The sequence below is a fragment of the Mus caroli genome, chromosome 9, assembly GCF_900094665.2.
Source record: "Mus caroli chromosome 9, CAROLI_EIJ_v1.1, whole genome shotgun sequence".
Taxonomy (NCBI): Eukaryota; Metazoa; Chordata; class Mammalia; order Rodentia; family Muridae; genus Mus; species Mus caroli.
Window position 1 is genome coordinate 62,289,589 of NC_034578.1, and position 22,219 is coordinate 62,311,807.

A 22,219-nucleotide genomic window follows, 5' to 3' on the forward strand; every position below is an offset into this window, starting at 1 on the left:
TGCCAACCATGTGCCTTCATGTACCTCAACCTGTCATTTATCTGATTCCCCAAACCAGAATTGCTTCTTTTTTGTTTGTTTGTTTTAAATATTTTTGTGCCCATATGTGTTTTTTTTTATTTAATGTATATGAGTACACTGTAAGCTGTCTTCAGAAACACCAGAAGAGGGCCATTACAGATGGTTGTGAGCCACCAAAGGGTTGATCTCGCCAGCCCCAGAATTGCTTCTTAAGCACTATTTTGTAACTTCTCCCCTACTAACCAATATGTCTCAGACATCTTTCAGAAGCCAGAGTTTCTAAAACCACATTGTAACAAAACCAGAACAGGTTTAGACAGCCCTGGGGAGGCAGCGCAGCACCTTGCCCCTGGCTGCAGCTACAGCTCTGTGCCCGAGGAAGGTGCAGGCAGATCCATTCCTGCACACAAAGTGAAGGAAATGCTATTGCTCAAGGAACAGGTTTGCTCTTAGCACTTGGTGCTCCCTTTTCCTGGCACCAGGATTCGAAAGTGGAGGTAATCCCCCAGGGGAACGAACTGGCTGGAGGATGGAGGGAAAGGAAAAGCCACAGATTGCAGCATGTGAGGTAGAGTCGGCCGGCCGTGAGAGGTGGTCTTTCTCATCTGATTTCTCATGGCAGTAGGTTGGGGACTGGCCCAGATGTCTCCCTACATGTTTCTCCTGCTTCCCCGCCCCCATCTCTCTACTGTAGCACATCTGTGAGTGGATCTGGAGCTGAGGTGAGAGGTTGGGTGTGGGACAAAGGCTCACCTGGGCAGATAAGGGAAGGACTGGTCCCACCCTATTCCCAAGCACCTGCCTTGAATGTCTCCCAGTACCCTTCTTCAGTCCCTTGGCCATCTCACCGCTCCCACACTTAGGTTTCCTTAGCCCCTGCTTCTCCAGGAACAAAGAGCCTTCCCCAGCACCCAATGCCCTGTCGCCCTCTGGTTCCACCCAGTCCATACACTTAAGATTCTCACTACCTGGAGCTGACCCCCGTAGAAGGCCTCACCACCTCCTGATTGGTTGAACATACTCAGTGCCCACCATCCCCCAACCTCCCTGCCCCAAGTTTCTCAAGCAAGGTCTCTTTGCTTTTTCAACCTTCTCTCCTGCAGGTCTGGTAAGAAGCCCCCCCCCCCCGTCTTCCTGGTCTTCTAAATTGCTATGTGATTGCTGGGTGGAAGCTATTGGAAACCACATCCATCCCCCCCACAGCCACACCTAGCTATGAGCAGGGGCCTGAACTTGGCCTCTAAGACCAGAAGACCTGGGCTCAAGATGTCTTGTAGCATAGTGTCACATCATCTACAATGGCCTTCAACGCACTGTGTGGCACAGGATGACCTTCAGCTTCTGATCCTCCTGCCTCCACCTCCCTAACGCTGTCATTACAGGCGTGGAGTGTTACTGGTTCACACAGTGCTGAAGATGGAAGTGGGGTCTGGTGCATGCTAGACAAGCCTTCTACTAATGGAGCCATATTCCCCAGCCCCTGGTTTTGGACTGTAACTGCTCCAGCATGAAGACCCTGGGTGAACGCCCTACCCTGAGCTTCAATTTTGTTACCATAAAATGGAGGTTGTGATTCTCCTGCCTCTTGGGATTCCTTTGAGGGTCAGAGGAGATGAGGGAATAAGGGAATTTTTGTTAGGAAGAGGGAAAGGAAATGCAGGTAAGAGGTTAATAAAGGTGGAGCGAGCAGGGAGATGACAGCTTGGCAGTTAGGAATGTGAGCTACTCCTCTGGAGTCAGCTCCCAGCACCACCTCAGGCTGCTTGCAACTGCCAGTAACTGCAGCTCCATCTGCAATGCCAGCCCTTTCCTCAACTTTGCAGGCCCCTGCGCTAACGCATACATACACAAACGCTGTTTCTGTTGTTGGTTTTTAATCTTCCAGGGGTGAAAAAAAAAGGTTTAAAACATCCAAATTCTTTTTTTGTTTGTTTGCTTGTTTTGGTTTTTTTGTTTTTGTTTTTTAAGATTTATTTATTTATTATATGTAAGTATACTGTAGCTGTCTTCAGACACTCCAGAAGAGGGAGTCAGATCTTGTTACGGATGGTTGTGAGCCACCATGTGGTTGCTGGGATTTGAACTCTGGACCTTCAGAAGAGCAGTCGGGTGCTCTTACCTACTGAGCCATCTCACCAGCCCTTGTTTTTTTTTTTCGAGACAGGGTTTCTCTGTGTAGTCTTGGCTGTCCTAGAACTCACCCTGTAGACCAAGCTGGCCTCAAACTCAGAAATCCGCCTGCCTCTGCCTCCCAAGTGCTGGGATCAAAGGCGTGCGCCACCATGCCCGGCTAAAACATCCAAATTCTTAAAATGGTATATATGTGTAATAAAAAGTTAGGCTTCTCACACCTCCAGCTTCCAGGCTACCAGGCCCCCTCCTCAGAAACAACTTCCTTTTCTGGGGACATTCAGTACATATACAAACTAGTAAGAATTTGGCTCTGAGTGTGTTATCCTGCGGCACCAAAGCACACAGTGTGGAGGGCGCCTGGACCTGCCGTGTTCCATTGCAGGAGGTGGCCACACCTGTGAAGCCAGGATACACCCAACAGTTTCCAGCCTCTGCACAGGGCTGCAGTAAACACTGACATGCAGGTGCTGTGTGCGTCTGACTGACTGTGATAGAGAGTCCCAGAAGTCCCAGGGCTAGAAGAACAGCTCCTTGCTGTTGGATCATGCTACCAGCTTGTCCAGAAAAGAGCATGTCCTGGGTGATGCCTGCTGGACAGATGTGCCTTCCGTGATTTCCTTACCTACCCGCCTGAGCTGTTAGTAAACCATTTGGTCTTTGCCAGTCTGTTAGGTGAGGTTGTATCTTAAAGTTTGGGTTGGCATTTCTGTCCCTCAGGGCCACCCCCACCCCCTCCCATCACCTTCCCACACCTCACAGGCTCCCTCTGCTCCTTCCCAGGCTCATCACTCTTCCCAATGGCGTCCTCCAGATCCTGGATGTCCAGGACAGTGACGCAGGCTCCTACCGCTGTGTGGCCACCAATTCAGCCCGCCAACGATTCAGCCAGGAGGCCTTGCTCACTGTGACCCTCAGAGGTAAGGGGATTTCTAGGGACAGCTATACTGGGAATGAAAGGGACTAGACCCGGGTCTTTGGAAAGCTGATTGAGTAGTAGTTCTACATGGGATAGACCTAGGGTTTGGGACTCCAACTGGCAGGGGTGGGGTTCGTTCCTTATGGGGTGTCTGTGTTTCCTACAGTTGCACAAGAACTGGTGAACAGGCAAGGTATCCAAATGCCCTGCAGCCTCTGGTCCCTTCTGCCCTTCCAGGCGCCTTAAAGGGTTCTTCTGGGTTAGAGGCTCACCCAATCTCCCTATATATGCCAAACTGGCTCCTCACCTCTACTCTGGTCCTTTTCTGCCTTTCTTTTTCTTTTTTCCATTTTTTTTAACATTTATTTTGTGTGTTCATGCACAAGTCCCACAGCACTCACGAGCAGAGAAGGATTCGTGGAAGTCAGTTGTCTTCTTCCACTTAGTGGGTTCCTGGGATCCGTAAGACTTGGCAGCAAGCATCTGTAGCTAGAAGTCTCTCTTCTGCCTCTCTTTGAAAAGCCCCTGCCAGGATTAGGTAGTAACAAGGGCACTGGTTTGGGGGGGGGGGGTCACGAAGACCTGTTTTGAATCCTGACTCTCCTCACCATCTGTGTGACCCTGAGATGGGAATGGAAAGTGTTTGGCATTCAGCAGCTGCTCCACAGATCTCACTGCAAGCCTCCCCCAAGGTTGCTCACTTGTGTCATCCTCCTCGTCACTGGTTCCATCCTCTTGTCCCTGAGCTGAGGCTCCAGGCCATCTTTGCGCGCTCTCCAGCACTAGGTCTATGCTTCCCCCTGCTGGACAAACCAGGTGTTCAATATTCTGCCACGAGGAGAGAGAGTTGGACACAGAAACACATCTCGAAGCTTCTTTGCTAAAAACAACAGCCCACCTTTTTTTATGGGGGGGGGGTGTTTTTTCCAGACAGGGTTTCTCTGTATAGCCATGGCTGTCCTGGAACTCACTTTGTAGACCAGGCTGGCCTCGAACTCAGAAATCCACCTGCCTCTGCCTCCCGAGTGCTGGGATTAAAGGTGTGCGCCACCGCGCCCAGCTTAACAACCCACCTTTTGCTTGTAGAACTTTAAGGTACTTTGGGAAGGCATCTGCCTAACTCACACAACAACTTACAGACAGTCTTAGATCTAGAACTGAGTGCTGAGTCTAAGGCAGATGCCATGGGAGCTGGATTTGGGCGGGGAAATATGGGGGAGGTATGGTTTACCCAGTAACTTGTGGGGTTCACTTGTGTCAGAGAGCATTCTTCTGGCTCCAAGAGAAAGCGCTCCAAGGCCCACGCCAGCTCTGCTTGGCAGTTGCTTTCCCCTTCTGACAGAAAGAACCATGACACCCCAGGCCCCCTGCTTTGGGCATTCAGAAGCAGTGGTTGGCAAGCTAACCCTGCCCTATCTTCACTACAGGGTCCTTGGAGGCTACCAGGGGGCAGGATGTGGTGATTGTGGCAGCCCCAGAGAACACCACGGTAGTGTCTGGACAGAGTGTAGTGATGGAGTGCGTGGCCTCTGCTGACCCCACCCCTTTTGTGTCCTGGGTCCGACAGGGTGAGTGCTGAGGAAGGAGGAGGAGGGGACTGGGGACGTGGGCAGGATGGGACAGGATCTCACAGGCTCCAAGTCAGGAGCTTCTGCCTAAAGATGGAAGGAGAGAATTGACTCTTCGGAGTCGTCCTTTGACTTCCACAGCACATGCAAGCAAGCTCACATGTACACACGTTCATGCAATAATAAAGTCTAAAGAAGGTTGTATTAAAGCCCAGTGGTGGTAGCATACATCCTTAATCCCAGCACTGGGGAGGCAGAGGCAGGCGGAGCTCTGAGGTTGAGGCCAGCCTGGTCTACAGAGCAAGTTCCAGGGTAACCAGGGCTACACAGAGAAACCCTGCCTTGAAATTTTCTGGGGGTGGGAGGAGAGAGAGACACAAGAGACAGAGCGAGGGACAGAGAGACAGAGACAGGCAGACACACACACACACACAGAGAGAGAGAGAGAGAGAGAGAGAGAGAGAGAGAGAGAGAGAGAGAGAGAAGAGATTGTATTAAATATCTGCTCCGCCCACCAGAGACCATTTAGCCATCGTTTACCCACCTCCCATCTGCTTTTCCACCTAGGGATCAGAGTTAGAAGGAACTGGGATTCAAGCCAGCGACTGTGATGCGGCTTTGCAGGGGTGTAGTGGGAACCTCGTAGTTGGAGAGGGTGTAGAGGGACAGTTCCAGTGTCCCCCTCCAGCCTGCTCCTTCTCTGTCACCAGATGGGAAGCCTATCTCCACGGATGTCATCGTTCTGGGCCGGACCAATCTACTCATCGCCAGCGCGCAGCCTCGGCACTCTGGAGTCTATGTCTGCCGAGCCAACAAGCCCCGCACGCGCGACTTCGCCACTGCGGCTGCTGAGCTCAGAGTGCTTGGTAAGGAAGGGCTGGTGCTGGGGGACGTTAAGGATGGGTGTGTGTTAGAGGGAGAAGGGGCGGTCCTAGAAGACTAACTGTGATGGGGACCACATGGGAGGAGTCTGAATTTTCTGATTGATGGTGATTGTAGGAGGACTGGATTCCGTAGCTGGGGGGGATGGATGGGGCGACTTGAGACGGGGGGGGGGGGATTTAAAGCCTGGCTTGGGTCACGAAGAGTGAGAATGCAGGCGAGCAGGAGTGGGGTGAGGTTATGGAAGGAGATAGTGGAATGGTCTGGGGGGTGTGAAGCCCAGAATCTGTACGTGGTAGCACTTGGAAAGCTGTGGCAGGAACGTGAGTTCGATACCAGCCCTAGCTACAGAGTTGAGACCAGCTACAGAGTGAAAAGCCTATCTCAAAAACAAAATTATTAAACAATGACAATGTCTTAGGCTATTAAGTCCCTATGAGTGTGTGCAGGCTATGGTGAGTGTGTTGCAGTCACAGACTGAGTTGAGACAAGGTTTCTTGTTCACTTTATACTCCAGGCTAGCTGGCCGGGGAATTCTGGGGAATCTCCTGTCTCTTTCTCCTAGGAATGCTGGGTTTAATCAGCTGGGGTGATGCTGAGGCGGGCAGATCAGAAATTCAAGGCCAACCTGGGCTATAAAAGAGCTTTCTCAATACAACAGAAAACTGGGGGGCCAGGCTTGCTGAAAGCTGGAGTAACTGCTGGGTATAGGAGGCCGCGGGGAGGAGAAAATGAAGTTATAGCCTAGAGCTCAAAAGCTGGAAATCTGCTGGGCGTTGGGAGAAAGGAGGACTAGCCCGGGAAGGGCCGAGTCTAGAGCTGGGCCGGGTGATTAGAGGAGAGGACCTCAGGGTGAGGCTGGGGCGCGGTGTTGGGACACTTGGGGAGGGGTAGGCCCTCTTGTCAGTCTCCCTTCTGCCCCTCAGCTGCCCCAGCCATCTCGCAGGCGCCCGAGGCGCTCTCGCGGACGCGGGCCAGCACCGCGCGCTTCGTGTGCCGCGCGTCCGGGGAGCCACGGCCCGCGCTGCACTGGCTGCACGACGGGACCCCGTTGCGACCCAACGGGCGCGTCAAAGTGCAGGGCGGTGGCGGCAGCTTGGTCATCACTCAGATCGGCCTGCAGGACGCTGGCTACTACCAGTGCGTAGCAGAAAACAGCGCGGGAACCGCCTGTGCCGCTGCGCCCCTGGCGGTAGTGGTGCGCGAGGGGCTGCCCAGCGCCCCGACTCGGGTCACAGCCACACCGCTGAGCAGTTCCTCTGTGCTGGTGGCCTGGGAGCGGCCTGAGTTGCACAGCGAGCAAATCATTGGCTTCTCTCTTCACTACCAAAAGGCAAGGGGTATGTCTACTCTTGACCGCGGGATCCCAGTTAGAGCAAGTATGGGATGGATAATTAAAGATGAGAGGAAGGGTTGGGGAGCAATACTGCTGGGAAGTGATCTAGTATTAGAGAATGGAGTGTATACGCACTCCTTCCCGGAGAGAATGCTTCTCTTTCCAGGGTTAAAGGAGCCATCTTCCACCCCAGCTAACTAACTGCAGGACAGACTCCTTCAATTAGCACGGGGAGCTTCCTGGCCTATTATGGAATCAATGAAATAAGTAGACTAGATGGCAGAGGCATTTCTATCCTTCACCCTAGATTGTCTGTGACGATTTAGCTATACATAGACCAGTAGGATCCCCAGACAGTCTCCAGCTGTTCAGACATGGAGTGGGCTGTGACAGTCCCTTTGTCCCCCCCCCCCCCCCCGCCCCGTGCTACCACCTCAGGAGTGGACAATGTGGAGTACCAGTTTGCAGTAAACAATGACACCACAGAGCTGCAGGTTCGGGACCTGGAACCCAACACGGATTATGAGTTCTACGTGGTGGCCTACTCCCAGCTGGGGGCCAGCCGAACCTCCAGCCCAGCCCTGGTGCATACACTGGACGATGGTAGGACCTCTGAACCTGCAGTGACCTGGGACCCAGAGACACTCCCACTCAGGGACAGTGTGGCCCAAGGCCCTCTTCCCTGCCTTGTGATGTCTGTTGTGCCGTATAAAGCAGTGGGCAGAGGTTCTTCTTCCCAGTGTAAAACGGGGAAACAGGGGCTCAGAAAATGAAAATGACTTGCCAAGCTCGGCAGGGCAGCTGGGACTTGAGCCCAGCTCTGAGCCCCCATACCATGCGGCCCTTCTTCCTAACGTTCATTTACTACCCAGCCATTGGATATGAAAGCTTCTGGCCCACACTGTCCACTAGCCTTGGAGTAGAAAGGATGTCTCCGCATCCTCCAGTGTAGGGCTCCCCTGAGAGGCTCCCTCCTTCAGATCCTGGCCCTGGGCCTACTTCTGACTTGCTGTGTGACCTGGGCAAGTCTCTGATCACTCCTGACTGTGTCTTGTCTTCCCTGTTGGTGGAGCGGAGCTCACGCCAATGTTCTTCTGTCTCAGTCCCCAGCGCAGCACCCCAGCTTGCCCTGTCCAGCCCCAACCCCTCGGACATCAGGGTGGCATGGCTGCCCCTGCCCTCCAGCCTGAGCAATGGACAGGTGCTGAAGTACAAGATAGAGTACGGTTTGGGGAAGGAAGGTGAGTGGGGCCGGGGAAGTACAGAGATGTCAGTGAGAATGTGGGTTCTCCCCTAGATGAGGGACGTTGTCAGTGGAAGTGGAGCCTAATTGGGGCATGGGATGAGAAAGCTCTGGAAAAGAGCATTGGGAGACTAGATAGCCCAATATGTAAAGTATGTGTGCAAGCCCAAAGGCCTGAGTTCAATCTCAGACTTCATGTTTAAAAAAAAAAAAAAAAAAGCCTGGCACAGTGGTAGGTGCCTGCTTGTAATCCCAGGGCAGGGGAGGTGGAGACAGGGGGACACCTTGAGCTCACTGGGCTAAACCAGTGAGTTCCAGACCAGCGAGAGTCCCTGTGCAGAAGAGAAGGTGGACAATACCAGAGAAATGACAACCTCTGTTGTCATCTGACCTCCACATGTGTGTGTACACACGTGTACCTGCACACAGGTGAACACTCACGCTCATGGACACACACGAACACAGGGTTTCGGGGCAGTCGAGGAAAAGGGAAGGCAAAGAGGGTCAGTAGCCTGCGCACAGAGAAGGAGGATAATCAATGGAACCTTGGACTCAGTTTCCTTTCTGTGAAGGGAGCAATTTACCTAGTGGATCCTTGGAACCCTTCTAGGTTTTTGTGTTTGGTTTTTTTTTAAGATGTATTTATTTATTTTATGTATATGGGTTCTCTATCTGCACGCCCACCTGTATGCCAGAAAAGGGAATCAGATCCCAGTACAGATGGTTGTGAGCCACAGTGTGGTTGCTGGGAATTGAACTCAGGACCTCTGGAAGAGCAGTCAGTGCTCCTAACAATTGAGCCATCTCTCCAGCCCCAGAAACCTTCTGGTTTACACACCAGAGAAGAGGTGGGAGGCTGCAGGAGTGCACATGAGACATGGGTTGCTCCTACTGGGGAGATGATGCTGGTCTGGGGGAGGTGATGTGGTTGGGAAAGGAATGGAGAGTGAGGAAAAGAAAAGTGGTGAGGGTCAGGGTAAAGCTAAAGAGAGAGGCAGGAAGCTGACGGGAGACAGCAGTCAGGGCTCCTGACACCAGGGACTGCTTAGTGTCCTTAGCCAGCCATCAAGCCTGTGCAAGAGGTGTGTACTGGCTGTTGCTGTTGGTTCACAGGGAGGAAAAGTGCATGCCTTGGTTTCTCCATGTGTAATGGAGGCCAATGGGCTTCAGCATCGATAGGTAGAAGCCCAGGGTCAACCTGGAGGCATGAAACCTACCTTCGTGCTGAGGGGTCAGTGCCCAGAGGACCCTGGGGACCTGAAATGGAAAAGTCAATGTGGTAAATTTAGAGATTGATGGTCCCCCAATGAAGGACACCCAGCAATCTATCCTTTTTGTCCCAGAAGATCAGGTTTTCTCCACCGAGGTGCCCGGAAATGAGACACAACTTACGTTAAACTCACTTCAGCCAAACAAAGTGTACCGAGTCCGGATTTCAGCTGGCACTGGGGCTGGCTATGGAGTCCCTTCTCAGTGGATGCAGCACAGGACACCTGGTGTGCACAACCAGAGCCATGGTATGGAGCTACACGGGCAGACTGGACAGTGGGGACAGGTGCTCTGTGGCCTTGGATATTGCCCCTGTTGTTGCCTGTTATTGCCCCCCCCCACACACACACACACATACTTGATGCACCCGGAAGGCCTGGGTGTAGGAGTGAAGGGCTGGGCTCAAATATCTCCTTGTTCACTCTGTGACTTTGACAAGCCACTGGCATCTCTAGAGCTTCGGTACTACCAAGGATGATAGCAGGACTAGTCATTGTAATTATACACAGAGTGGTCGGCATAGAACAGGCGCTCCTTGGGTTGAGACCACGGCTCTTTTGGCAGAGTGCTTGCCTAGCATGTACAAAGCACTAAATTCAATCCCCAGGACCACATAAACCCAGCATGCCTCTGATCCTGGCAGTTCAAGGTCTGCCTCACCTACCTAGTGAGTTGGGGACCAGCCTAGGAGGTATGAAACTCTGTATCAAAGAAAGGAAGGGACCCATTAAAAGATAGCTGGCTTTGCCAAGAGGCCCAAACAGTAGAGTGGTTAAATGGCTACAAAGTCTTCAGGCAGGTGCTAGTGGAGTCTCATGCCTTTAATCCCAGCACTCGAGAGGTAGAGGCAGGCAGATTTCTGAATTTGAAGACAGCCTGGTCTACACCAAGGTTACACAGAGAAACCCTGTCTCAAAAAACCAGAAAAGAAAAAAAAGACTACAAAGTCAGCTACCATATTAAGACATTAGACAAGCTATAGCTTTAAAAAAAAAAAAAGATGGATTATAGAATTATAAGAATGGGCTGGGCGTGGTGGCACACGCACGCCTTTGATCCCAGCACCCGGGAGGCAGAGGCAGGCAGATTTCTGAGTTCCAGGCCAGCCTGGTCTACAAAGTGAATTCCAGGACAGCCAGGGCTACACAGAGAAACCCTGTCTCGAAAAAAGAAAAAGAAAAAGAAGTAGAAATATACAAAGGTTGCCAAGATAGCCCAGCTAATAAAGGGGCTTGCTCCATTTTCTGGGGATCTGACTCCCAATGTCTCCCCAGAATTTATATGATGAGTGAATCTACAGCTTGCGGTCTCTGACCGCCACAAGCACGCACATAAATTAAATAAATACTTTAAAATTTTAAAAATACATATACAAAATGTTTGAAATGGGGTCTGACATACAGCCAACCCTCTACTCTTGGGCTCCGAGTGTTGCTCATCGTGTTGATGTTCCCAAATCTCCCACATGATCTCAGCAGACCCTTGACCATACTAACTCTTTCAAGAGACCCTGACCGCGGGCCTGCGCAGAAACCCCTCTGCTCCCTGACCGCGGGCCTGCGCAGAAACGCCCCCTGCTGTCTCGTGTGCGCACCCGGCAGACGCTCCTGCGCAGCTAACATGAAGAGCTCAAACCCACCGGGAGGTGGCAGAGTGGAGCAGTAGGGAAAGCCCAGGCACAGCTCTATGCTGTGCTCCGCCCCTGCCCTGCACCGGCTCACCTCCCTGACCACTTCACTCCTCATTCTCTTCCCTTTGTCCCCATCATCTTCCTCTGCCCCCCAGTTCCCTTTGCCCCTGCAGAATTGAAGGTGAGGGCAAAGATGGAGTCCCTGGTGGTGTCATGGCAGCCGCCCCCTCACCCCACCCAGATCTCTGGATACAAACTCTACTGGCGAGAGGTGGGAACAGAGGAGGAGGCAGATGGTGACCGCCCCCCAGGGGGTCGTGGAGATCAGGCTTGGGACGTCGGGCCCGTGCGGCTGAAGAAGAAAGTGAAGCAGTATGAACTGACCCAGTTAGGTGAGTAGGCTTGGGCTTGGGAGGGTCATGGGCAAGGTAAGCACACGAAGAGTGACGCTCAGGGCCTTTCCCCAGTCCCTGGCAGGCTGTACGAGGTGAAGCTCGTAGCTTTCAACAAACACGAGGACGGCTACGCTGCTGTGTGGAAGGGCAAGACAGAGAAGGCGCCCACACCAGGTGAGGGGGAGGCGGGAGAGGGTCTTGGAGCCTTCTTTTCCTTTTTCTTTATCAGCCAGCAAGCGGTGTGCATGCCACAGCCACCCGGCCCACCCTCCTGGGCAGAAATCCTCCTGCTGTAGACATGCCCCTCATTGTCAAGCTAAGCAGAGCAAACGGAAAGATTGGAAAGAGAAACTCCGTGTCCGATGCGTGATTCCTGGCTCAAGCGTTAACCTTTAAACAGCTTTTTAGATCACATCCACGTATACCACGTGGTCCATCAGATTATCCCATAATTTTTTTTTTTTAAGATTTACTTACTTATTTTATGAATATGAGTACACTGTAGTTGTCTTCAGACACACCAGAAGAGGGCACCAGATCCCATTACAGATGGTTGTGGCTTCTGGGAATTGAACTCCAGACCTCTAGAAAAGCAGTCACTGCTCTCAACCACTGAGCCATCTCTCCAGCCCCATCCCATAATTCTTAAGCAGGGGCAGGCACAACACAGTGGTTTGTCACCCTGACGACCCAGCCTGACAGTCAGAAGTCAAGAAACCTGGGTTCTAATTCCAGCTAGTTCAGTTTTTTTCATTGAGCAAATATTTTACCTAAGTATCTACCACATGCCAGCTCTGTTCTAGAAACTTAGTAATGAACAACATGAGCAAGGTATCTGCTCTCTTGGAGCTTATTTTATGCTTATCTAATAAACATTTGTCATCACCAAGTAGTATACACTGTCCCACAGTCCTGCCTGCTTTGTAAGCTTTAACTAACTCAGCCTCCTAAGAACGCTCATGAGGGGACAGTGACATGGTTCAGCAGGGAAGGTGATTGCTACAAGCCACATGACCTAAGCTTGGTTTCTGGCCCTCCCCCCCCAAATTGTCCTCTGCTCCCCCACATGCACACAGCAGCACGCTCCCTCCCTCCCGTCCACACAATAAATGTGTGACTGAGAAGATGCAGGAGTTAAGAATTTTAAATATTTTTTAAAGATGTATGTATTTATATGTGTGAGTACACTGTCACTGTTGCTGTCTTCAGACACAGCAGAAGAGGTCATCAGATCCCATTATAGATGATTGTGAGCCACCATGTGGTTGCTGGGAATTGAACTCAGGACCTCTGGAAGAGCAGTCAGTGCTTAACCGCTGAGCCATCTCTCCAGCCCCCAGAATTTTAAATATTTTAAAGAAGTAAATATAAAGAAAAGAAGAAAGATGTCAAGATGTAGGCACTGTTGTCAGATCCTTATAAGAATAGAAAATGATGGCACAGAGAGGTTAAACAACTTCTCTAAAGCCACACACATAGCTAGGAAGTGGCAGCAATGGAGCCTGGCTCCAGAGCCAGGGCATGCTTTCTCTGTCACATTCTCATCAGCCATGGGATGTGTCAAAGTCACTCTATGTGTGACCTAAGCAAAAAAAAAAAAAAAAAAAATCACTTCCATTCTTGGGAGCCTCAGTTGCAGTAGGAATAATGTCACCCAACTCACAGGATCACAAGAGAGGCCTGGTGCCAGCTGTGGTATCACACAGCTGTAACCCCTGTGCTAAAGGACCAGAGGCACAAGGATGGAGAATTACAGGCTAGCCTAGGCTACTACATAATGAGATTCTGCCTCAAAAGTAAGAGGGGGAAAGGCCAAATGAAACCTACTGAGACCGTGTACGTCTGCCCACTCTCTCCACACTTGGGTTTCCCCCTCTAGACCTGCCTATCCAGAGGGGGCCACCGCTGCCTCCTGCCCATGTCCACGCAGAGTCAAACAGCTCCACTTCCATTTGGCTTCGGTGGAAGAAGCCAGACTTTACCACTGTCAAGATTGTTAACTACACTGTACGCTTCGGCCCCTGGGGGCTCAGGAATGCCTCCCTGGTCACCTACTATACCAGGTATCAGTGGGGGTGGGGGTGGGGTGGCTGGGGTGGTAGACTAGCGGGTTCAGCTGTGGTGAGGCCACACCCAGGATCTACACAGATGTCTTTTCCATGACTGCTGACCTGGGGGGTAATAATGAGGGATGGGATTCCCCCATTCCTCAATGGCAGAATGTGTTGTCAGCCTTTGGTGAGAGTAGATGCAAGACTAGAGGCTTCCATCCGTTGGCTGGCACCCTGCTGGCCCATCATTCGGAAGATAGCTTAAGGAGCTGCTGTTCTGATTGGGAAGATGCCCTGTGAAAGCCAACAGAGGGATAAACTAAGCTGAGGATAGATACTTCAGAAGCGCTTGGTCCCCCAGGTGCAGAATAACTTAGATTAATTCAGGAAGGCGCCCCAGAGGAGAGAAGGGTCTGCTTTGGAGATTAGACATGGAATAACATATGTCTGGCCTTTCTGTGGTTTGCCTGGCTGTGTGTGGGAGGGGAGGTTGTGGGCCCAACAAGCAGCTCCCTCCAGGGTGGGGCCTGGCTGGAGGCAGGGGCTTCTGTCTGGGGTTCTGCCTGGCTTGAGGCCTGTCTGAGGGCACTAGTCCTATCCCTTCTCCTGGAAGCTCTGGAGAAGACATTCTCATTGGCGGTCTGAAACCATTTACCAAGTACGAGTTTGCGGTACAGTCCCATGGAGTGGATATGGATGGGCCCTTTGGCTCCGTCGTAGAACGCTCCACCCTGCCTGATCGTGAGTATCCACTGCCCGCTCCCCACCTGTGCCACCATTTGCTGGGTCCAAGGAAGGAAGAAGAGAAGGCTGTGCCCTCATCCCCTAACCCTTAGTTGGGGCTGTGTCTCTGACTCTTCACCCCTTCCCCTGTGCTGCAGGGCCTTCAACACCTCCTTCTGACCTGCGCCTGAGCCCCCTGACACCATCCACTGTCCGGTTACACTGGTGTCCCCCCACGGAGCCCAATGGTGAGATTGTGGAGTATCTAATTCTCTACAGCAACAACCACACCCAGCCCGAACACCAGTGGACACTGCTCACCACAGAGGGTAAGGGCGCCCACCCCTGCCTCCTTGCCCTTTTGTTCCAAGGGTCTCTGGGATTGGAGGCTGAAGCTACTGTCTGGGTGCAAAGGTGATTTGCCCGTGGTGCTTTGGCCTCCTGCCACCCTGTCTCCTCCCACTTCCCACCACAGGAAACATCTTCAGTGCAGAGGTCCATGGCCTAGAGAGTGACACTCGGTATTTCTTCAAGATGGGAGCCCGCACAGAGGTGGGGCCTGGGCCCTTTTCCCGCTTGCAGGATGTGATTACTCTACAAGAGACATTCTCAGGTACCAGGCAGGAGGGAAAAGGCCCTTGGGACAACTGGAGGCCCCAAGACCCCTGGATTGGCTCCCAAGGCCCTGCCTCCTGGAAATTACATTTTCTTTACTTTGGAACCCTAAGGTGTGGGGGATGGAGAAGCAGTGACAGCTTGATAGAGGGACTGTCATAGCTTTGAGGGATCTTTTATTATTTTATTCTGTGTGCATGTGTGTATGTGTGTGTGTTTGGCACAGTGCATATGCGAAGGTCAGAGGACACCAGAGAGTTGGTTTTGTGGGGATCTTGCTTTGCCTGGAGGGTTGGGTGAGCTCCTGAGTTCTGTGAAGAAGTGGTCAGCAGGCTGGATAGACACTCACAGGACTCAATTAAGATACAAAATGAGGGCTGGTGAGATGGCTCAGTGGGTAAGAGCACCCGACTGCTCTTCCAAAGGTCCAGAGTTCAAATCCCAGCAACCACATGGTGGCTCACAACCATCCGTAATGAGATCTGGTGCCCTCTTCTGGAGCGTCTGAAGACAGCTACAGTGTACTTACATATAATAAATAAAAAAATCTTAAAAAAAAAAAAAAAAAAAAGATACAAAATGAGATCCCAGGGCTCCTTATTGTAAATTATTGAAGATGTGAAGATGAGCCAGTGGGGCATTAGCCACACATAGGACTGAGGAGCATGAGGCCCTGAGTCCAAATGCACACACACACACACACACACACACACACTGTAAAACTTGGCTGTGGCTGCTGCTGCTTGTGGACGTTGTACATCGTGGTGCGGAGCCTAGTGCGCACCACGATGTACAACGTCCACAAGCAGAGGCCCTGAGTCCAAATGCACACACACACACACACACGCACACACACACACACACACACACACACACTGTAAAACTTGGCTGTGGCTGCTGTAATCCTTGCTGAGGACGCAGAGACAGGATATCTCTGGGGCTGAGAGGGATTGGGGAAGTCACATGATATAGACCTCTGATCTCCACACTACATATACATGCCCTTATGTGAACATATACAGACATGACACACACATGTGTGCACCTAGAGCCCACCTTGGTTATACATATATACACCATGAGAGCCCTTGTTGCCAGGAGGAAACCTACTTCACTGAAAAGCTGATTCTATAGAGTCCAGTTTTGTGAGGAGTGGCAGGTTCTGTACAGCAGGGAAGACCGTGGTGGACTCAGATGATGCCCAGTATGGCCGCCCCATGGCTCTCTCTATTCCAATCAGAAGGGAGTGAGCTTCCAAACCAGGTGTGGTGGTGCACACCTTTGATCTCCTCCCTGGTTTATAAGCACTGCTTCCTACTGACCTGGAATTACACTGTTCTCCCCCGCAGACTCCTTGGATGTGCACGCCGTCACGGGCATCATCGTGGGTGTCTGCCTGGGCCTTCTCTGCCTCCTGGCCTGCATGTGTGCTGGCCTACGACGAAGCTCCCACAGGTGAACCAGGGAACCACTGAGACCACTGAGTTACCAGGACGGGCTGCAGAGTGGACAAAGGAGGGTGTCCTTCCCTGCTGCCCCTGAAGCCCCAGTATAGATAGGGCTGTGGAGGTGGAGTGAAGTTCAGTGCTACATGTGCCCCCATGTGAGGCCCTGGGCGTCATCCTCAGTAGCACAAAACAAGTCGATAATTTATTTATTAGGATTCTGAGATGAAGGATTGAGGCGTTGTTCTCATGAGAATGTAGAATAAACTTAGGGAAGCCCCAGGACTCCCCACCTCAGTAACAGCGGGCTGAGCTACCTGTGGGCTTCCCTCATGGCTTGGATGGAAAAGGTCCATCTCGCCATACAAGGAAGGGTGCCATCTGAGGGGTCGGGCCGAGTGGACTTGTATTCCTTCCTTTCTGGTTGATTGCATCACACCAGGAAATCAAATCCACTCTTGTCTGACCCATACCTTTGTTCTGTTGATCACAGGGAAGCCCTCCCCGGATTGTCCTCCTCAGGCACCCCAGGAAACCCAGCACTCTACACAAGAGCTCGGCTCGGGCCCCCCAGTGTCCCTGCTGCCCATGAGTTGGAGTCCCTCGTGCATCCCCGTCCCCAGGATTGGTCCCCACCACCCTCAGATGTGGAAGACAAGGCTGAAGTACACAGCCTTATGGGTGGCAGTGTTTCAGATTGCCGGGGCCACTCCAAGAGAAAGGTGACACTGGAGTCTCTTCAGGTCAGGGACTCACACGAACCCATTCCCAAATCAGACACCAGGGGGCACCAGAGCACAATTTCTGACGGTGAGATGCACACACACACACACACACACACACACACACACACACACAGAGGCACTGAGCCATACAGAGAAAGCCTGTCCATATAACCTGGCAGGATCCCAGAGCTGTGTTTGCGAGAGCACCCATACCTCTCTTCACTTACCGAATATGGAGAAAAGAGGCTGGTCGCTTTTGCTGTGGCCAAGTAGGGCTGGCCCCAGGATAAGGTGAAACCCCATATACCAGGTGCTCCGAGGGCACACCCTGACCAAGTGGACAGTCAGTCTTCCCATCTCTCCACTTTCCTCTGCAATAAGAAACAGTCCAGCAAGCTTGGGAGCTTCAGATTTTGCACATCAACTGTTGTTAGGCTTATGGGTCCGCCCTTCCCATTCTCCCTACCTCAGTTCTCACCTCTGCCCCGGGGTGGGGCTTTAGTGTGGAGTTTAGTGTTATCTGGAGATAACAGGGGTCCACATGTCTGGACCCTGCATGCCCATACTGTCTTCTTCCTTCTCTGCAGATCTCCTGGGCTCAGGCAGGGGGACCAAACTGGGCAGGCTCCTGGGCAGGCTGTGAGCTGCCCCAGGGTAGTGGTCCAAGGCCGGCTCTGACCCGTGCTCTGCTGCCTCCAGCGGGAACCGGGCAGACACTGCTGCTGCAAGCCCTGGTGTATGACGCCATAAAGGTTGGTTGGTGCTGTTTGAGAGGAAGGGAGAGGCAGGATGGAGAGGCAGGAGGGAAAGGCCCCCATGCACTTCCAGGGACAGAAGTGTATTTGAAAGACCTTGTAGCTTCCAAAGGGGAGTGGGTGACAGGAAGCCAGTGTGGAGCACTCCCTCTTTACCTGGTCCTAAGTGACTCACAGTAGACTTACAGAGTATCTGAAGGTGGCCTTAGCCCCTCAGATATGGCCAACGCCTCCTGCTCTTCGTGGAGGTTCTGGGTCTAGTACTTTCTGGTAGCCTGAGTGAGGGCAAACGTGTAACATTCTGCATTTCTCGTCTCTGCCGGAGCCTGAGCATTGCCTCTTCTCGGGTGGAACAGTGCTTGTATCATCTAATGGGGAGTCAGCCTCTCCCCCCGTCCCCCAATATGTTGGTCATTTTTCTGAAGACCATTCTCAGTGGTGCTCACCTAGCCTTTCGTTCTCCACTCTGCCAGAGCAACGGGAGAAAGAAGCCGTCCCCAGCCTGCAGGAATCAGGTGGAAGCTGAGGTCATTGTCCACTCTGACTTCGGTGCATCCAAAGGATGTCCTGACCTCCACCTCCAAGACCTGGAGCCGGAGGAACCACTGCCTGCAGAGACTCTGCCTTCCACCTCTGGAGCTGTGGATCTGTCTCAAGGAGCAGACTGGTTGGGCAGGGAGCTGGGAGGGTGCCAACCAGCAACCAGTGGGCCAGAGAGGCTCACCTGCTTGCCAGAAGCAGCCAGTGCCTCCTGCTCCTGCTCAGACCTCCAGCCCAGCACTGCTATAGAGGAGGCCCCTGGGAAAAGCTGCCAGCCCAAAGCCCTGTGTCCTCTAACAGTCAGCCCAAGCCTTCCCAGGGCCCCTGTCTCCTCTGCTCAGGTCCCCTGAGCAGAAGGCAGATATGGCTCAGGGACATGCCATGCATGGCTACACATGTGTGTACTAGAGATATCCACAAGTCCTTGGAGCCTCTTAGGATCCTTTGGCTGGGGTGGGGGAGAACTTTACTCTCCCCCATATTCTGCATCACATACAGGAGGGACTTGAGACACAGCTCCGTGTGATGGACATGTGTGTGTGTGTGTGTGTGTATGTGTGTGTGTGTGTGTGTGTGTGTGTGTGTGTGTGTGTGTGCTGGTTNTGTGTGTGTGTGTGTGTGTGTGTGTGTGTGTGTGTGTGTGCTGGTTGAGCTAGGAAACCTCTCCCTATGTAGCAGTCACTGTGGCCTAATTGACCCTCTGTGGCAGGATGGTATAACAGTGATCAGTGCCAGCTCTTTGAGCTTTTAGCCTTGTCACCTAGCCTTTTATTACACTCTGAGAGTGTCTCCAGTGCTGTGTCTACAAAGACAGCGCCAGCCCCTCTTCTGTCAGCTGTGCTGAGCGGGGAGTGCCAGTCAACTCCATGGGCCTACGACACCGCAGCCTACCACAGCATGGCTCTCATCCCCCTGGCCTCCTAAAGGTCCAGATGGCTGGGTGAACCCAGCTCAGCTCCCCTCTCCTTTGAGCATCTCTGTACCTAATTTTGTAAACTGGGAAGTGCCTGGTTTGGGAAATCTTCTTTCGCCCCCTGTCCCTCTCTGCCCCTTCCTTCATTTGTTCTGGTGATCTGTCTCATGTCATCTTGCTCGCTTATCCTGGGGCCCTTCTCTTTCCCATGATGCCCCTGATTTCCTCACTGCTGTTTTCATTTCTGTCTGCCACGCTTGTCTTTCTGTCGTGTGTTTCTCGTCCCTGAGTTCAACCTATGCACCCTTTCCTAACAACATGACTACCTCATGTCTGCTTCAGACCATAGTGTGACCCCTGGGTTCCCACAGCTCCCCTGCCAACCGCCTTCCTGGGCAGATGACCCACTCCAAGTAGATCTGGAAAAGACCGTGTGGCTTGCCTGGCTGCCCTCCCCTTGGTATTGAGATGAGAAGGTTTTCTATGGAAGAGATGAGTCCAGGCTGCACGGGGGACCCCCAAGAAGGGATAGGGAGTGAAACCAAGAGGCTGAAAAAGAAATGGCTGCCACCCATCTGCACACAGAGATGGGTGTGTGCTTTTGAAGTGCAGTCCTGGCTGAAACTGAAGGGGTGAGGAGAGGGGAGCTACTGGGGCTGCCATGGCTCAGTTCCCTGACCCTGGAGCCCTGAACCTGGATTCAGAGTAGCAAAGAGTTTCCTCCAAGATGCTGTAAGGGAAGTCTTTGCATAGGAAAAGGGCGGCTGGCTCATTTTATTTTATCTTTCTTTACACTGAATCCCAAAATCATCTTACCACGAAGGGCCAAGCCTGACTGGTATTTCCTGAGTCACAAAAGCCATGCCATCTCTCTGGTTTCTCACCTCAGCCATGTCCCAGAATTGTCAGATCCAGCGGCATCTGTGCTCTTGCTGCACACCTTTCTGTTTTAACTGGCTGGCACATCAAGCGTTAACTCTGGCTTCTGGGCCAAATTAGAAATAACCAGTCTATTTTCCCTTTATTTTATTTTATTTTATTTTATTTTATTTTATTTTATGTCTTTCAGTGGAGTTGCAGCTTCTGAAAGCGTCTGTGTTTATTAGCCTCGTGTGTCACTCATGCCTGACCCCACCCACATTTCCTTCTCCTCCCCTCTTCAGCCAGCCTATGATAACACTAAAGATTATTAATGCTGGCTTCGTATCTCATTAAAGACAGGATTGTCACTTGAACGACTTCTATAGCATTCAAAGTGGCCACGGCCAACACCACCGTATGTTTCTTCATTGCTCTGAAGGTCAAGAGCCTCATTTTGTTTTCCTGGTTAGATTTTTCCCCCCTTGCCTTGAATGAAATAACCGTTTTAACAGTAGGCTCTTAGCATCACACCACATAGTCATTCCTCATGTTCTTGTTTAACAAGCACTGAGGTTCTGGTTTAAATTAAATAGCTGCAAATGAGACAATTTATAACCCATTAGGCTGGGTGGAAAATTGTTTCTCAAAAGCAAATAAGTAATAAATCTGGTATCTGCCTATAACTCACAGTTGATAAGAAAGTAGCCAGAACTCACTAGCATTATATATGATTTGGGTTCTGAGTAACTGGGGAGTGTTAGCTTTGTGACTTTGTAGCAGCAGGTCTTATTAGGAAAGTCTGTTGGCCTTTTACAGGGCATTAGTCCCTTTGTCGTTTGCCATGGATGCCTTAAGTTCTTTGGAGTCTCATTTAAAAATTTCTTTTCTCGAAGCATGACAAGTGTATGCGATACTTACATGCTCACTCGTTTACCTGTGCTTAGTTTGTGCTGGGTTATTTAATTGCACTTTCCAGCATCATGCTTCCTCCTTACAAATATGATATTCTTTATTGTTACACTAAGGTGTTGATCATGTATCTGTCCCTGTAAAGAATTAATAAACTATTTTCCAGACATGTTGCTCTCTCTCTCTCTTTTTTAAAGATTTATTTTCTATGTGCAAATACACTGTAGCTGTCTTCAGACACACCAGAAGAGGGCATCCAATCTCATTACGGATGTTTGTGAGCCACCATGTGGTTGCTGGGATTTGAACTCAGGACCTTCGGAAGAGCAGTCAGTGCTCTTAACCTGCTGAGCCATCTCTCCAGGCCCGACATGTTGCTCTTTTAACTTTAAAGAATTTTGCATGTTGGTTTACACAGAGGTCAGAGCACTTCAGATCCCCTGGGACTGGATTTTAGTGAGCCATCCAGTAGTGGCACTGAGAGCCAAATCAGGGTCCTCTACAAGAGTGATAAGCCATCCCTAAGCCTCAAGATATGTTCTTTCTGGAACCAACTGACTATAGAGTTTTCTCAGTTTTCCTGGCCCAGGATAGGAAACAGTAAATTTTGAGAGTAGAAAGAAGATGGGTCCAAGAAAAAAAACCTAAAGCTTCAGCCAGGTATGGTGGTGCTTGTCTTTAATCCCAGCACTTGGGAGGCAGAGGCAGGCGGATTTCTGAGTTCGAGACCAGCCTGGTCCACAGAGTGAGTTCCAGGACAGCCAGGGCTACATAGAGAAACCCTGTCTTGAAAAACCCAAAAAAAAGGGACTGCAAATGTCATTGTGCAGTTGAATACTTACCTAGCATGTGTAATGAGTGTTTGCCTGCACATACACAGGCACACCACATGCATGCCTCTTAAGTTGGAGGAGTGTACCAGATCCCTGCCAACCCTTTGAAATTGTGACATGCATTGTGGTCCACCGATGTGTTGAGCTGCATCATAGCTGACCTGGGATGACCCGTCAGGTTCACCCTGCATGCTCTTCTTCACAAACACCCTCAGGTGTGTACACAGTCTCAGAACTCTCCATGCTCAGACTCGTACTCCACACATCTCAGGTTCACAGCTGACAGCTGCCCTCTGCTGAGATCTTTAAGGAGCCCAGAAAGTGCCTTTTCATTGGAAGGAATCATAGGCCAGCAGAGGCTGTCATGCCCAAGACCACCCCCAAAGTGGCTGGTGGGCCAGGCTCAGAGTTAATTGACAGATCATACAGAGAGATACTGCACATTTTGCATGCAGC

At 51.5% G+C, this 22,219-nt stretch overlaps 1 protein-coding gene across 4 annotated transcripts in view; it reads left to right on the forward strand.

Annotated features, from left to right (window-relative positions):
- The window catches only part of Igdcc4 (immunoglobulin superfamily DCC subclass member 4), a 37,250-nt gene extending 16,158 nt beyond the window's left edge, over positions 1–21,092 (forward strand). Inside the window, exons 4-20 of one of the 4 annotated variants that reach the window (XM_029482077.1) lie at positions 2,935–3,071; positions 4,498–4,638; positions 5,349–5,504; positions 6,447–6,860; positions 7,295–7,459; positions 7,960–8,097; positions 9,443–9,616; positions 11,154–11,390; positions 11,466–11,567; positions 13,273–13,456; positions 14,058–14,185; positions 14,326–14,496; positions 14,643–14,780; positions 16,132–16,237; positions 16,721–16,970; positions 17,540–17,704; positions 18,181–21,092. In XM_029482077.1, coding sequence (XP_029337937.1) covers positions 2,935–3,071; positions 4,498–4,638; positions 5,349–5,504; positions 6,447–6,860; positions 7,295–7,459; positions 7,960–8,097; positions 9,443–9,616; positions 11,154–11,390; positions 11,466–11,567; positions 13,273–13,456; positions 14,058–14,185; positions 14,326–14,496; positions 14,643–14,780; positions 16,132–16,237; positions 16,721–16,970; positions 17,540–17,704; positions 18,181–18,597 — 3,223 coding nt within the window. In that variant the 3' untranslated portion in view covers positions 18,598–21,092. The remainder of the gene's footprint in view (positions 1–2,934; positions 3,072–4,497; positions 4,639–5,348; positions 5,505–6,446; positions 6,861–7,294; positions 7,460–7,959; positions 8,098–9,442; positions 9,617–11,153; positions 11,391–11,465; positions 11,568–13,272; positions 13,457–14,057; positions 14,186–14,325; positions 14,497–14,642; positions 14,781–16,131; positions 16,238–16,720; positions 16,971–17,539; positions 17,705–18,180) is intronic. The other 3 variants (XM_021172526.2, XM_029482078.1, XM_021172527.2) reach the window with 3 other exon arrangements.
- The last annotated feature ends 1,127 nt before the right edge of the window (positions 21,093–22,219 follow it).